Source organism: Tetranychus urticae, chromosome 1 (genome assembly GCF_039701765.1).
Source record: "Tetranychus urticae isolate SD_2017Ah chromosome 1, NJAU_TeUrti_SD_1.0, whole genome shotgun sequence".
In the NCBI taxonomy this organism is placed as follows: Eukaryota; Metazoa; Arthropoda; class Arachnida; order Trombidiformes; family Tetranychidae; genus Tetranychus; species Tetranychus urticae.
The window spans coordinates 31,514,882-31,527,584 of NC_142958.1; the positions used below are offsets into that span (position 1 = coordinate 31,514,882).

General features: G+C 31.8%; 3 protein-coding genes and 3 non-coding genes across 6 annotated transcripts in view; 3 read left to right on the forward strand and 3 right to left on the reverse strand.

Moving 5' to 3' along the window:
- LOC107361925 (nephrin-like) overlaps positions 1-7,420 on the reverse strand; it is a 66,104-nt gene extending 58,684 nt beyond the window's left edge. Inside the window, exon 1 of the mRNA XM_015928877.3 lies at positions 6,808-7,420. Within this exon, the coding sequence (XP_015784363.2) occupies positions 6,808-7,288 (481 nt within the window). The 5' untranslated portion in view covers positions 7,289-7,420. The remainder of the gene's footprint in view (positions 1-6,807) is intronic.
- Positions 7,421-8,005: 585 nt separating this feature from the next.
- On the reverse strand, positions 8,006-8,087 carry TRNAS-UGA (transfer RNA serine (anticodon UGA)). Its single transcript has one exon. It is a non-coding gene; the product is annotated as a tRNA-Ser (tRNA).
- A 501-nt stretch (positions 8,088-8,588) lies between these two features.
- On the forward strand, positions 8,589-9,730 carry LOC107361579 (elastase-1-like). The gene is made up of 2 exons (XM_015928414.3): positions 8,589-8,939; positions 9,003-9,730. Exons 1-2 carry the CDS (start codon positions 8,692-8,694, stop codon positions 9,643-9,645), a joined length of 891 nt encoding a protein of 296 aa, XP_015783900.2. The 5' UTR covers positions 8,589-8,691; the 3' UTR covers positions 9,646-9,730.
- Positions 9,731-10,386: 656 nt separating this feature from the next.
- On the reverse strand, positions 10,387-10,468 carry TRNAS-UGA (transfer RNA serine (anticodon UGA)). The gene has a single exon. It is a non-coding gene; the product is annotated as a tRNA-Ser (tRNA).
- Positions 10,469-10,729: 261 nt separating this feature from the next.
- Positions 10,730-10,812, forward strand: TRNAS-AGA (transfer RNA serine (anticodon AGA)). The gene has a single exon. It is a non-coding gene; the product is annotated as a tRNA-Ser (tRNA).
- Positions 10,813-11,665: 853 nt separating this feature from the next.
- Positions 11,666-12,597, forward strand: LOC107361692 (chymotrypsin-2-like). The gene is made up of 2 exons (XM_015928549.2): positions 11,666-11,886; positions 11,949-12,597. Exons 1-2 carry the CDS (start codon positions 11,666-11,668, stop codon positions 12,595-12,597), a joined length of 870 nt encoding a protein of 289 aa, XP_015784035.2.
- The last annotated feature ends 106 nt before the right edge of the window (positions 12,598-12,703 follow it).

Below are 12,703 nucleotides of genomic sequence, written 5' to 3' on the forward strand. Positions count from 1 at the left end.
ATGAATAGTTTTTACAAAATGACTCTGTCGACCATTACATACTCTAAGCATTTAGGGAAAGTCACTCACTTACTAATTGACTTAGATATCTATTAACTTGCATCAAGTTTATGAGTTGGACCAGCAACCTTTATGATTAATACTTAGCACATGACTGAATAATCTCAATGTTTATCTGCATCAAATCAATTTTAGTCATTGCAAGGCAACAAATTTCTTATCTTATCAGTTTCTTGTTGCAATAATGCAAAATGATCATTAGTTGAACAAGAGTTGAAACTTGTAATAGTTCAAACCACAAAACTTGGTTCATCGTGATAAATGAGATATAAAGATTAAATTTTCTTAGCAAATCATTCATGATACAAAATTTCAATTTCCAGACGAAAAGTTTCAGCATGCAAAAACAGCTAGTTTCGCAAAACACTCATAAAGACGGAATCGGCCAAAGTTTGAACTTAAAGTTAGAAAATCTATCGAATCGAACTTTAACCCAACCTTTGTAACTCAATTGAGTGAGTGATTAAAAACAGCATCAACAGCTCTTTCTTTTCTCAAATACATGAGTTTCTTCTGATCACAGTTCTGACTGAGCATTCAACACATGCAATTGTTACAAAAATAGTGAACAATTATATGTTAACTCAACAGTTTCCACCAAATTAGACTAATGATTTAACCAATTTAAATGAAACTAAAGCTATTCTTGTTGCATCAAAACTAAATCATTCATTATTCAGTACATTAACTTTTTGTAAAATAAAACATTCAATTGAATCAAAATTTTTCGCTCATCAAACAAGTTTCCATCGACATTTACATGACAATTGAGAGAAGCAAGAAAAGCAAATATTGATGATCAAACATTATTGAACTCAAATTGATTCTCCATCAACCTTTCAGAAGTTGAATTATTTTATTATCTTCGTGGTTAAACATCAGTGTAACCAAATGTATTGATAAAATGAACAAGAAACTAATCCATGAACTGAACAAAAGTCTTTACAAGTAACATTGGAAAGCAAACAGCACTTGTTAGTGCTATTATCAGTCATTATATTTACACTGGTCAAGCAACTACACATTGATCATGTTTACAATCATATTCATTGTACTCGAATGGATAACTGATTGAAGTTGCCTGCAAGGTTTCATGTCGATGCAAAGTCAACAATAGTTCATTAAAGTATACAGATTTTGTCGAAACAGAAAATTTGAAAGTCGAATATTGAAATCGAAAAGACAAATAAAAAAAAGTTCAACAGTTTAGGGCAAGATTGACATTAATATTGTATCAAGACTATTCAGTTTGATGAGACATTTTCGTGTTTATGGAAAGCAAAGTTTTGATGGTAAAATTGATTATCAGGTAAACTAGTGAACCACTGAAAAGTTATCCTTATCATGAAACATTGATGAAGGTGAACGTGATCAATTAACCAGTGTTGGAGTAAACAAGGGAAACAGTCAATTGATTGCTTCTTTTACATTCAACATTCAAGCTTATCATTAAATTAATCTTTTCCATTGGCACATTTGGATTAACATTGATTAGTTGAACAATAAAAGATGAACATTTTTGGACAGTTGATTCGGTGATCACATTATCGATATAGATTAGCATGAAGGAAGCCAGAATCTGGTAAATTCATTTCATGCCAAATTTTACTTTTCCCTTTCTTTCTATTCTGAAATTAACTGCAAGTCAATATGATAAATATTATTATAATTCAGTGATTAACATGATTATTCAATATTAAACATTACCATTGACCTTTACGAGTTGAACAAAAACTGTTGGCATCATTAAGAGTAGCCCATGATTATGGCATTGAATATTAATAAATCTATTAATATCAAGGGCTAAACACTGGCAAACATTTTCAGTTCCATTAACATAATCATGTAATATTAATCAAAAAAAAGGTCCAATAATGGATCAGTTCATGTTGACCATTTGCCGACCATTTAGGTGAACCTTTGGCTCGGATCGTAAAACAATTGCCAAGCTTACCGAATCAAGCAAGTGTCACTTGGTTGCAATATTGAACAGATTAACTAGTAATCTTGATTAATCTAAAAGGTTAATGTCTACTAATCAGCTTGACCAATTGCGAGTAAATTAAATTTTTACATTTTCCTTTTTCTTGCAACGTTTTGCTTCCTTCAGAGTTTCGTCTTTTCTCGTCAAAACCTTCTACTTTTACCTCCAATTGTCTCGAGATTAGACTTGTGATTATAATTGTGGTTAACTGAAACAAGAGTGTTAACAACACTTTTCCAGTTTTCCTTGCAAAATGAGTCCCAAGTTGTATTTTTATAATTCATTTCAGGTTTACCTTTGAACGTGAAAAAGCAAACAGCAAATTAACAATTGAATTGAACTTTTTTGTTTTTACTTTTTTCCTCTTCTTCACAAATCTTTTTACCTCATTTTGTTTCCTTTTATAGCCTCAATTCAATCGGGCAAATTGTTCAATTTAAATTGTTAATTGACTTTACCTTGTTGACACTTTTTCAAATGGGAAATGGTTTGTACAACAAAAGTGATTGAATGTAATAAATGGGAAACACGCAATGAAGAAACATTATTTTAATAGAAGAAAAAATAGATTTTCATTTTTCTCTTTTTTTTCCAACTTCTCATTTTGTGTACACTTTTCAAACTTCTGTTGCATGGTTAGTAATGTGACAATTTGCAGATTTGGTTTGGGTAAATGCAGTTAAATGGTGTTAATCCAATCAGCCAAATGCTGATCCAAGCAACATCAAAAGTCGACTTGAATGTTGACTTGTTTTCTTGTCCAATTTCATCTTTTCGTTTATCATTTGCACTTATCTTTTTCTCGACATTTTTTGCCTTTACTGTTCAATATTTTCAGGATCATCATCATGCTATTTTACTTTGACTTTGCTTTTTTCCCTCTTTTTTTCTTCCACTTTTTGTAAGGCAAATAAAGTTCAGAATTGGGTTCAATTAACAATGAAAATGTATATACAAACTGTTTTGCAAAGCTCAGCATGTCTTGATGTCAACAATAGTAATACATGAAACTGGAAATCATTACAAATCAGCAATAAAATTGATTAAGCAAACTGAACTTGTTTCGCTTTTTTCTTCTTCTCTTACAATTTTCTATTCGAAACAATCAATGTTTTCAATTTTCATTTATCTCACTTGAGTATTCATAAGATAATCTGGAAGGGAAAAAAGGAGTACAAGAGCATGAAAATAGAAACAAAATTACTTTGTTGTGAGTAAAGCTGCAGGTAAAAGAGGAAACAAGATGTATTCAAATAGCATACAGATAAGAAGGTACAAAAATGAAGCGACAAAAAAATCAATATCTTGTTATAATTATGGCTAACCTTTTTTTATGTTGTGAACAAGGAAAGGCCTGAAAACTTGGATTCAGTAATCTTGACTGATCACATTGTCATTGACACCTTGATCATGGGTTTAACGGTGAGAGAAGTAACAATGATGATTGGTATGGCAAACAAGATACTCATTACCAGAGCAACCAATTGTTCATTTAAAATCACTTTGCACACTTTCCATCATTTCTCAAGCTCACCGGTTAAGCACAAAGGTTAACTGGTTCAACTTGAGGGAAGTAAAATATCTGTAAGTTGATTCTTTTGGATCCTTCATGGATTCCTTTGCACTAATATTGCAACAAAAAAATGAGATTCTAGGTAATGAATAATGTTGGATTTTGGTGAAAACTAATCAAATGTAAAAGTTTTCTTCTCTTGTTTTGTTTTTTGTTTCGTTAATCTTCGCCTCGCTCAGAATATAAGATTAGGTTTAGGCTTCAAAAAAAATTTTATTCACAGTTTTGTATGTACTTCTATGTTTCAAGGACAAGGTCATTCAAGGTCATTTTTCGGCAATCGTTCCTGATTATATTAAGTCAATCTGATAATTTTTGAAGACAGAAAATCTTACTTATCAAGTTGTGAGACTCTTTGATGAACACTGCTTGAGCTATTGGCATTTGAGTTTCCAAACATCGTTACGTGAGCTTAACGTTTGTTATTTTTGAAAAGATAAAAAATTATAAGCAAATCTTTGCAGACAAAATCCTTTCGTTATTGTTTTTCTAACGCTTCTCAAGTGCTTTTATTCATTAGTCTGTTTTTTACTAAGAAAATCACATTAATCATTTGCTAACTAGAAACTAAACAGATAACTGATAGCCAAGATAACCAGAAAACCATTATCGCAATGTTCAACATTCAACAGAAATGAAGTTTTAGATTGAGTTATTTTGCATTATTTTTGTGTCACTCAGAACTTCAAACAGTTTGCTCATAACTGAAGTGATAAATCTCACAACTAAAGTCGATGCCATCCTGATAAGTTATTGCTTGACTCTGGACTTTATTAATACTCTCCCTGATAATTTACTACTTTTGCGACTAAATTAGTTACTAATAATATCTGCTTCCAACATAATGTTTCATATAATGTTTGAACAAGCTGGGACAAATTTCAATTATCTGTAAACCTTTGAGACCAATTTATAAGATAGTAAAACAAAAATTGTCAACAAAAGAAAGACAAGAGAAAACAAGATCAACGTAAACATATAAAAGGTAAACTCGTAAAGAAAAAAGCATCAATGAATAGAGAAGAAGGTAAAGGCTTCAGATTGAAAATAAAATCCAAAGGAAGAGTGGAACGCTCATTCAGGATCAAATTAATTTCTTGATTTTTGACTTAATGTGTCCCTTATAGTTTGACTGATTCTAAACCTAAATCTGGCTCATTAACACCGTATTTATTATTCTTGAATTATGTAAGTTCATCTTTTCCATTAAGCTCTTAGACAGTGTTTTCGATCAAAAAATAACGAACACAAAAACACAAATTGAAACTCTCTGGTTATTGGCTGAAGAACCAAAACTCGACGTAATTTGACATAAGCGAAAATAAAAATGCATGATAATTCTTGTTCTTGTAAACAAGGAATGAAGAAATGCTTACATTTTCATTACAACTTGTTACACTTGTCCTTCTCTCTTTTGGGTCGTAACTCGAAACATCAATGAATTTTATGACGAATGGAAAAAGAGAAAAATAAGAGAATCATTGATTATTTTCAATTTCCATGTAACTTGCATGAAGATGAGGAAGATCATTAAGTTACATGAAAAGTTTGAAATGCTAAAACAAGACAAAAGACTGTTTTGTCGGAAAAGAAATGAAAAATTTATTTCTCAAAGAAGAAGAAAAAGGAATAAAAAAGAGGAAAAATCACAACAAATTACCTTTCTTATGGTAATGAATTGAAATGATTATAATAATGGCAATGATAATGTTCAATAATCATATGTTTCTCATAATAATGATGATACATAATATCTGTTAATATTTCTTCAACTTTGACCGAAATTAATCTTCATTAACTTCAAATTTTTCCTTCATTTCAAGCTATTACAATTATCGATACTTGTAAGGTAAAGTTTTTGTTTGGAAAAAAAGGTTAGCATTAATCGATAAGAATGGATTTTTTCATGAGAGAAGAAAAAATTTGCGAGGCAAAATATGTTGCATGTTTACCATTAGAAATGTTACTGGGAGTTAAATGTGCAACTGTCTGAATGGTAACAATGCAACATTTTTGTAAACATTTATATTTAACATTCAGTTGAATTGTAAAAGTTGATTCAGTAATGTTTTTCAACTTTTCCAGTTTTTATTGTGATTCATAAAGTAAACTTTATTCTGGTTTATTGATGAATGAATAAACAAAATTTTTGAATTTCACAGTTTGGTGTAAAAATTTCAATTCAATGTGTTAAATAAGTCTAGCTTGAGATGAGAATCTTGTTATTTTTAAATATTATCATCCAATATTGGATAGATTCAACATTATCATACATCTGAATATGATATTAACATGATATCCACTTCTAGACCAATATTTTGCGAATTTCCTTTCGAATGCAAATAAACATTATTTTGCAAAATAATGGAATGAAATTGGCATCCAACTTTTCAACAACTTTTCGAATTTCATTTTCGAAGATTCCACCCAAATTCACCGCTAATCTCCTTTTACAATTCTTACTCTATTTTGGAACACCGAAAATTCCAATCGGATCATCTTATGTTCATTGGATGAATTAATCTCATTTTTCTTCTCTTTTATCTGCATATCAAAAGATTTTCTGATTTTCGAAGAAAAATTTTCACTGAAATCTTTTTTCTTTCTCATGAATGATTTATTTTTCACGAAAATAGCGCCAAAGTTACTGATGCGATTTCGATAAATTGATTGTTACGATTGTCTTTTGAAGGTTCAGCGTTTGGTTCTTGAAATTGAACGCTTTACACCATTAATCGTATTTGTGATTCGATGCTAATAAAATGTTTGTGCGATAAATTGAATCAAAGTTCAAGTTTTGAAATTCGTGACCAACTATTGAAATCTTTTCCCAAATCCAGAAGGTTTAACGTTAAGTACAACAATACTGAATGTGCACTTTTTATGGTGAAAACTTTCAAATCACAAAATAAACTGTTGATCAAAATGATTGATAAGACTGGGATTTAATTGACTGGCAATAAATTTTCATCAAATAGAGCATCTAAAGGTTCATTTTCAGTTTTACTCGGCAAGTCGAGTAACAAATCTTGTAATTAGATTGCAAGTTTCACTTGTAGGATTTGATGGAATCAAATTTCAATCAATCGATAATTTTACCTGAAAAATGTTACCATTGGGGTCAACGAAAGTTGAATGCAAAGTTTACTCTCTCTCTTTAACCGATTCCAACAATGAAACGTTTTCTTACCTTTCGTGGTTACCCTTCGTCTTTTATGGTGCTTTTGATGATTGATTGATCTTACATTCAACTTTTTGTGTCGCTGTTTTTTCACAAACAAATTATCTAAATCACGATAATGGTAATGATGATGATGATGATTATGTTTAGTACTTTCATGATTTTCATAATCCTGATTGGAATATTTTACATCCTTTTTGGTTGAATTGGCTTTCAATGAAAAACTTTGGCCTTTCAAGTTAATCTCATTTTCCTTGTTTATTAACAAATGTGTTGATGAATGGTTATTGGATAAAGATGATAACATTAATTCACTGAAACCAACATTTCCATTAACATGATCAATGAAAGTTTTCACTGATTTATTTGACGCTCTCAACTCATTCCATTGGACACGTTTAACATTATCGGAAGCAAGTTCCGTGAAAACATTATTAGACAATAAATTTTGTAACATTAAACAGAAACAAATTGAGGTGAACATTTTCATGATAATCCGCAATTGTAATCAATCGAGATAAACTTTGTGTTTACTTTTTTTCTGAGAACCAAGGAAATGAATTCATTTAGTTGTAATATGAGGAAAACTGAAAACAAGGAATGCTCAAGTAAACACAGAATAATGATGAGAGTGAGCAAAATGCAATAATAACTGAAAAAACTGTTATTCTGGATTTCACTCCCTGAACGAGAACAACTTGAAATATTTTCACTTCTGGATAAGCTCTTTGCTCCATCTATTGATTTACAAACAAAACTCTTTTCCATTTATCTTAAGGTGAATATTTTTTCTCATGAAATCTCAATTTATTTAAGAAATTCTGAAAGATTTTTTGTTATTTATCTTTCAATGTTCATCAAGCAATATCGAATCGTGCCAATGAATTACAAATCGAAATTTTATCTTTGTTTTTATGCGTTTTTGCAAAATCTTAATTCACTTCAGTTCAGAAAATACTTTTGAGACTTTTGATTGATGTTTCACTTGTGTTTGTAGAAAGTTTCAATGTGCTTTCAAGGTTTATCTACTTGTTACATGATTGGTATTTTAATTTTTGGCTTGGAATCTTTTTTTTGCAATATGCTTATGTTTGAATGAAAAGAAACGTTGGTTGAAGTTTATATGGAAGCTGTAGTGGAAGTTCATTTCAAAATTTTTTTTCGACGTGAATTTCGTATTTGAAAAGTTTGAGGCCAAAAAAGTTTTCGCAGTCGACAGGATTCGAACCTGTGCGGGAAAATCCCAATGGATTTCAAGTCCATCGCCTTAACCACTCGGCCACGACTGCTGATATAACATGTTGAAGAAACGGAATGAGAAATTACATTCAAACATCAGTTTCTGTTTAACGTTCATAAACAATCAACCGATTAAGATGATTGATGAGTTTCAATGAGAAGCCATTAAAGGTTGCTGAATGTGTTCAGAAACAGTTTATAACGTTACAACGTCAAGTTGACTAATGTCTTTTGATAAACATCTTATTTTGGTAAAACTTGTTTTACAGCAGTTGTGGCCGAGTGGTTAAGGCGATGGATCAGAAATCTGTTTGAGTTTAGTGCGACAGGTTTATTTTCAATCGAAAAAACCTTTTTATTCTTAAATTGATGAAACTTGAAACCAAATAGCTAACAGTAAATGCAAGGGGATTTTATAAGCTGAATAAATTTTCTTGATGAAACTATGCAACACCTTGGAAATAATATAATGAGACTTTTCTAGATCAACTTTTTAACACTAATAAATGAAGCAATCTGTTTTCTCAAATGTTATTGGTTTCATTTTAGTTTTAACTTTGAATAAGACTTACAATGTTGTTAGATTTATTTTAGACCTTTGAAAATATTCAATCTTAAAAGTCGAATGTTTATAATTTCAACAAAAGCATCAACATGATTTTCTATGCAGTTTTAATGATGGTTTTATATTCAAATATTGTATCGTCAACAGACATGGAAGATCCAGAAGATCACCACGAAAAAATTGCTTATGGCTTTCCGGTTCGCGAATTGGATCTATATCCTTATTTTGTTTCTATTCAAAAAGAAGATCGCACAAAGCCAAGTGGATACGCTCACCATTGTGGTGGATCATTAATAACAAGGAAAATCGTGCTAACAGCAGCTCATTGTCTTCACGAGTAAGTTCCAAATGCTTATTCGAATGTATTACTCCTAAAAGATGCTAACTCGTATTTTTTTAGTCCTATGCTTGTTCCCACATATCGCATTTTACCGAACTATCGAAATTCGCCTTTTATTCAGGACGGCGATCTAACCTTCCTAATTTCACAATACGTGATGCATCCAAATTACAATGCCACAAGAATTTACATTGCTAATGACATTGCTGTTATACTAATGGACCAATCTGATCCTCGGCATGGGGCAACTATTAGACTACCCACCTTTCAAATTATGGCTTATTGTGAACCAGTTACAATAATTGGCTTTGGATTAACTGAGGATGGAGTGTTTCCAAATGAATTGCGATCAGCGGTTGTATACAGACTTACTGATGAAATATGCCTTGGTCTCAACTTCGATGGTAGTTACATTCAAGGTTCGAATCTTTGTACTGCTAATGTCATTAAATCAGGTATATGTACGGCTGACTCAGGCGGACCCTTAATTAGGACAGTAAATAATATAAGTTATGTGCAGGGTGTAGCTATCTCTTCGTATCATCCTTGTGGTTCGGATTATATTTCTAATTTTGTTAATGTTTTTGAGTATTTGGCATTCATTAATCATGCTATATTGTTATTGAATCGTGATGAATTGAGATCTAATCAAAGTTCAACATTCGATGGACTCAAATTGATTAAAGTACGACCAATGGAATGACCGAATTGAATGAATCTATTGTATCATTGGAACATTGAAAATTTTGGTTTGTTTTGGAGATTAAATTCAGATTTTTAAAGTTGTTTGTTTTCTTGTGATTTTTGTTCATAAAAATGTATTGATTCACAAATTATTTTACCCATTTTTATGATTCTGGTGAGGTGACGAGAGATGCTAATAAGATGATTATTAAAACAAAGACCGACAAGATACACATATGATCGATCCTCAGCGAGTTGTTTGCTTTTTTGCAACTTGAAGGTTTGTCTTCACTGGGTTAGATCTGAAGAGTTTGCTGCATCAAATTTCAAATCAACATTTCCAAGACCGATTTTGTTTCAACAAGTCGAGCGTCCAATCATGATCTTATTTTTTACTCAACAGAATAAATTAAATGCGATACGAGACTCAAATTCTATAATGATGAAAAACCCTGTTCAATGAAAATAACTAAAAATAAAATAAAATCTTATTATTATAAAATAAAAGTGCTAGTTCACTCGTCCCTAAAGTTCATCAGCTCGCCACCTCTAGCTCCAAAGTCAATGTTTTGCACCTATTCAGCATCAAAAATAAAACCTAACATTATCAAACTGTAAAATAATCTGCTTCCCTTCAAAATGGTTTTGAATACAGATTGTTTTCACACTAACCTGAACATGGTTTTGTTTTGTTTTTGTTTTCAAAAATTTGTTTAAACGTGAATTTCGTATTTGAAAAGTTTGAGGCCAAAAAAGTTTTCGCAGTCGACAGGATTCGAACCTGTGCGGGAAAATCCCAATGGATTTCAAGTCCATCGCCTTAACCACTCGGCCACGACTGCTGGTATAACATGTTGAAGTAAATGAATAAAAACATTAATTTTCAAATACCAACGCACAGCTTTACCTTCAATTGATGCAAAAAGTTTCTGTTGAACGTTCATAAACAATCAACCGATTAAGATGATTGATGAGTTTTAATGAGAAGCCATTAAATGTTGTTGAATAGGTGCAGAAACAGCTTATAAAGTTACAACGTTATAACGTCAACTTGACTAATGCCTTTTCATGAAGATTTCATTCTGATGAATCTTGTTATCACAGCAGTCGTGGCCGAGTGGTTAAGGCGATGGATTAGAAATCCATTGGGATTTATCCCGCACAGGTTCGAATCCTGTCGACTGCGAAAACTTTTTTCGACGCAACAGATTTATCGTCAATTTCGTCAAAAAAAATAAACAAATAAGTTACTGTTCATTCTGTTTTTGTGTTGCTTCCTTTCAACCATTCTGGAGTTGAACTTCTACCGACACTAGGCTAGGCTTGAATCTGGTTAGTGAAAAATAGTCTTTATCTTATCGGCTATGAGCTAACAGCCGCTCTTCTTGACCAGTAGTTTACCTGTTTTACGAGTGGCCTCATTTCTGTCGAGAAGCTCTAGCTTCTAAATGACTCAACTTTATTCACATGGAATTTCCAACTAAAGGTTTAAGACTCAATGTGATTTTTATTACAAGACTGGATTAATCGGATGAAAAAAGGTAATGTTGCGCTCAAGTTAAACAGACTCAGAATTAACGTCAATGAATTACATAAAATCAAGTCAATTTTCAATCAGACGAAAGCATATTTTTCGTGGCACAAACCTTTTTTATTACTGAAATTGATGAAACTCGAAACCATAAAGCTACCAGTAACTTTGAGCAGATTTTATCAACTGAACTAATTTTCTTGATTGAATTGAGTAACTTGGAAATATTATAATTTATAATAAAAACAACATCTTATAATTTCCTTTACTATAATATTGAGTTTGTATTACCGCCTTCAATCAACCTGGGTAAAAGTTTCATACTTTTTAACTTGTTAGTTTACTTTTCCAACATTAATAAATGAAGCAATCTGTTTACCAGAAGGTTGTATTGGTTTGATTTTAGTTTTAACTTCCATCAAGATTGAGATCATTTATGCTTATGTTTTTTCCTTTGGGAGTATTTCAATCGTAAAAGTCGATGATGATTTTTCATACAATTTTAGTGATGGTTTTATATTCAAATCTTGTATCATCAACAGACATCGAGGATTCAACATCACAATACGAAAGAGTTGCTAAAGGCTCTCCTGTTCCCGAAGGCGCATATCCTTTCTTCGTTTCTATCCAAAAACCAGATCCCAATAGCACAACGGGATACACGCACAGATGTGGTGGATCCTTAATAGCAAAGCAATTTGTGGTAACAGCAGCTCATTGTCTTGTAGAGTAAGTTTCAAATGATTACTCGAATGTATCTTTAAAGGTCCTAACCTTTTGTATCTCTTTAGTACTGAGCATATTCGTGAATATCGTGTTTTACCCAACTATCGAAATACACCGTTTATTCATCCAAACGATCGGACATTCAAAATCCCGTATCATGTGATCCATCCAGGTTACAATCTTACAGGTCCAAAAAATATCAAACATGACATCGCTGTTTTACTATTGGACCAACCTGATCCTCGGCCTAATGCGATTATTAGACTACCCTTTGTTGAAATTCCTCTTCAGGAACCAGTTACATTGATCGGCTTTGGTAAAATTGAAACCCAAGCTTATCCGGGCGCATTGCGATCAGCAGTTTTATTCAGAAAGTCTGATCAAGAGTGTGTGGCTGAAAATAAAGGGATACATTACTTTCCAGTTTTCAATCTTTGTACTTCTAATGTCAATGGATCCGGTTCATGTTTTGGTGACTCAGGTGGACCTTTGTTTTTGACAGTAGATAACATACATTATATCCAAGGTGTTGTTGCTAGTTCATATCCGCCCTGTGGATCGTATCATATAACTAATTTCGCAAGTGTTTTTGGACATATGGATTTCATTCATCAGGCTATTTCATATTTAAATTTTTTTAATCAAATTTCAAATCAACATAATAAAGGCCGATTTCAAATGAAGGAAGTGAAGGAAATGCAAAATAAAGAGTAAAAGTAGGAAACCTTGAAAAGTTAGTATTTCATCTTATCGGTTTATACTTATTAGGTTGACCCATAAATCGATTTCGTCGCAAAGCTAAAAATGCAAAGCTTTGAAA

Coding starts and splice junctions, on each gene's coding strand:
- LOC107361579 (XM_015928414.3), top strand. CDS start 8,692: ATGATTTTCTATGCAGTTTTAATGATGGTTTTATATTCAAATATTGTA. Junction 8,940..9,002: donor GCAGCTCATTGTCTTCACGA/GTAAGTTCCAAA, acceptor GTATTTTTTTAG/TCCTATGCTTGTTCCCACAT.
- LOC107361692 (XM_015928549.2), top strand. CDS start 11,666: ATGGTTTTATATTCAAATCTTGTATCATCAACAGACATCGAGGATTCA. Junction 11,887..11,948: donor GCAGCTCATTGTCTTGTAGA/GTAAGTTTCAAA, acceptor GTATCTCTTTAG/TACTGAGCATATTCGTGAAT.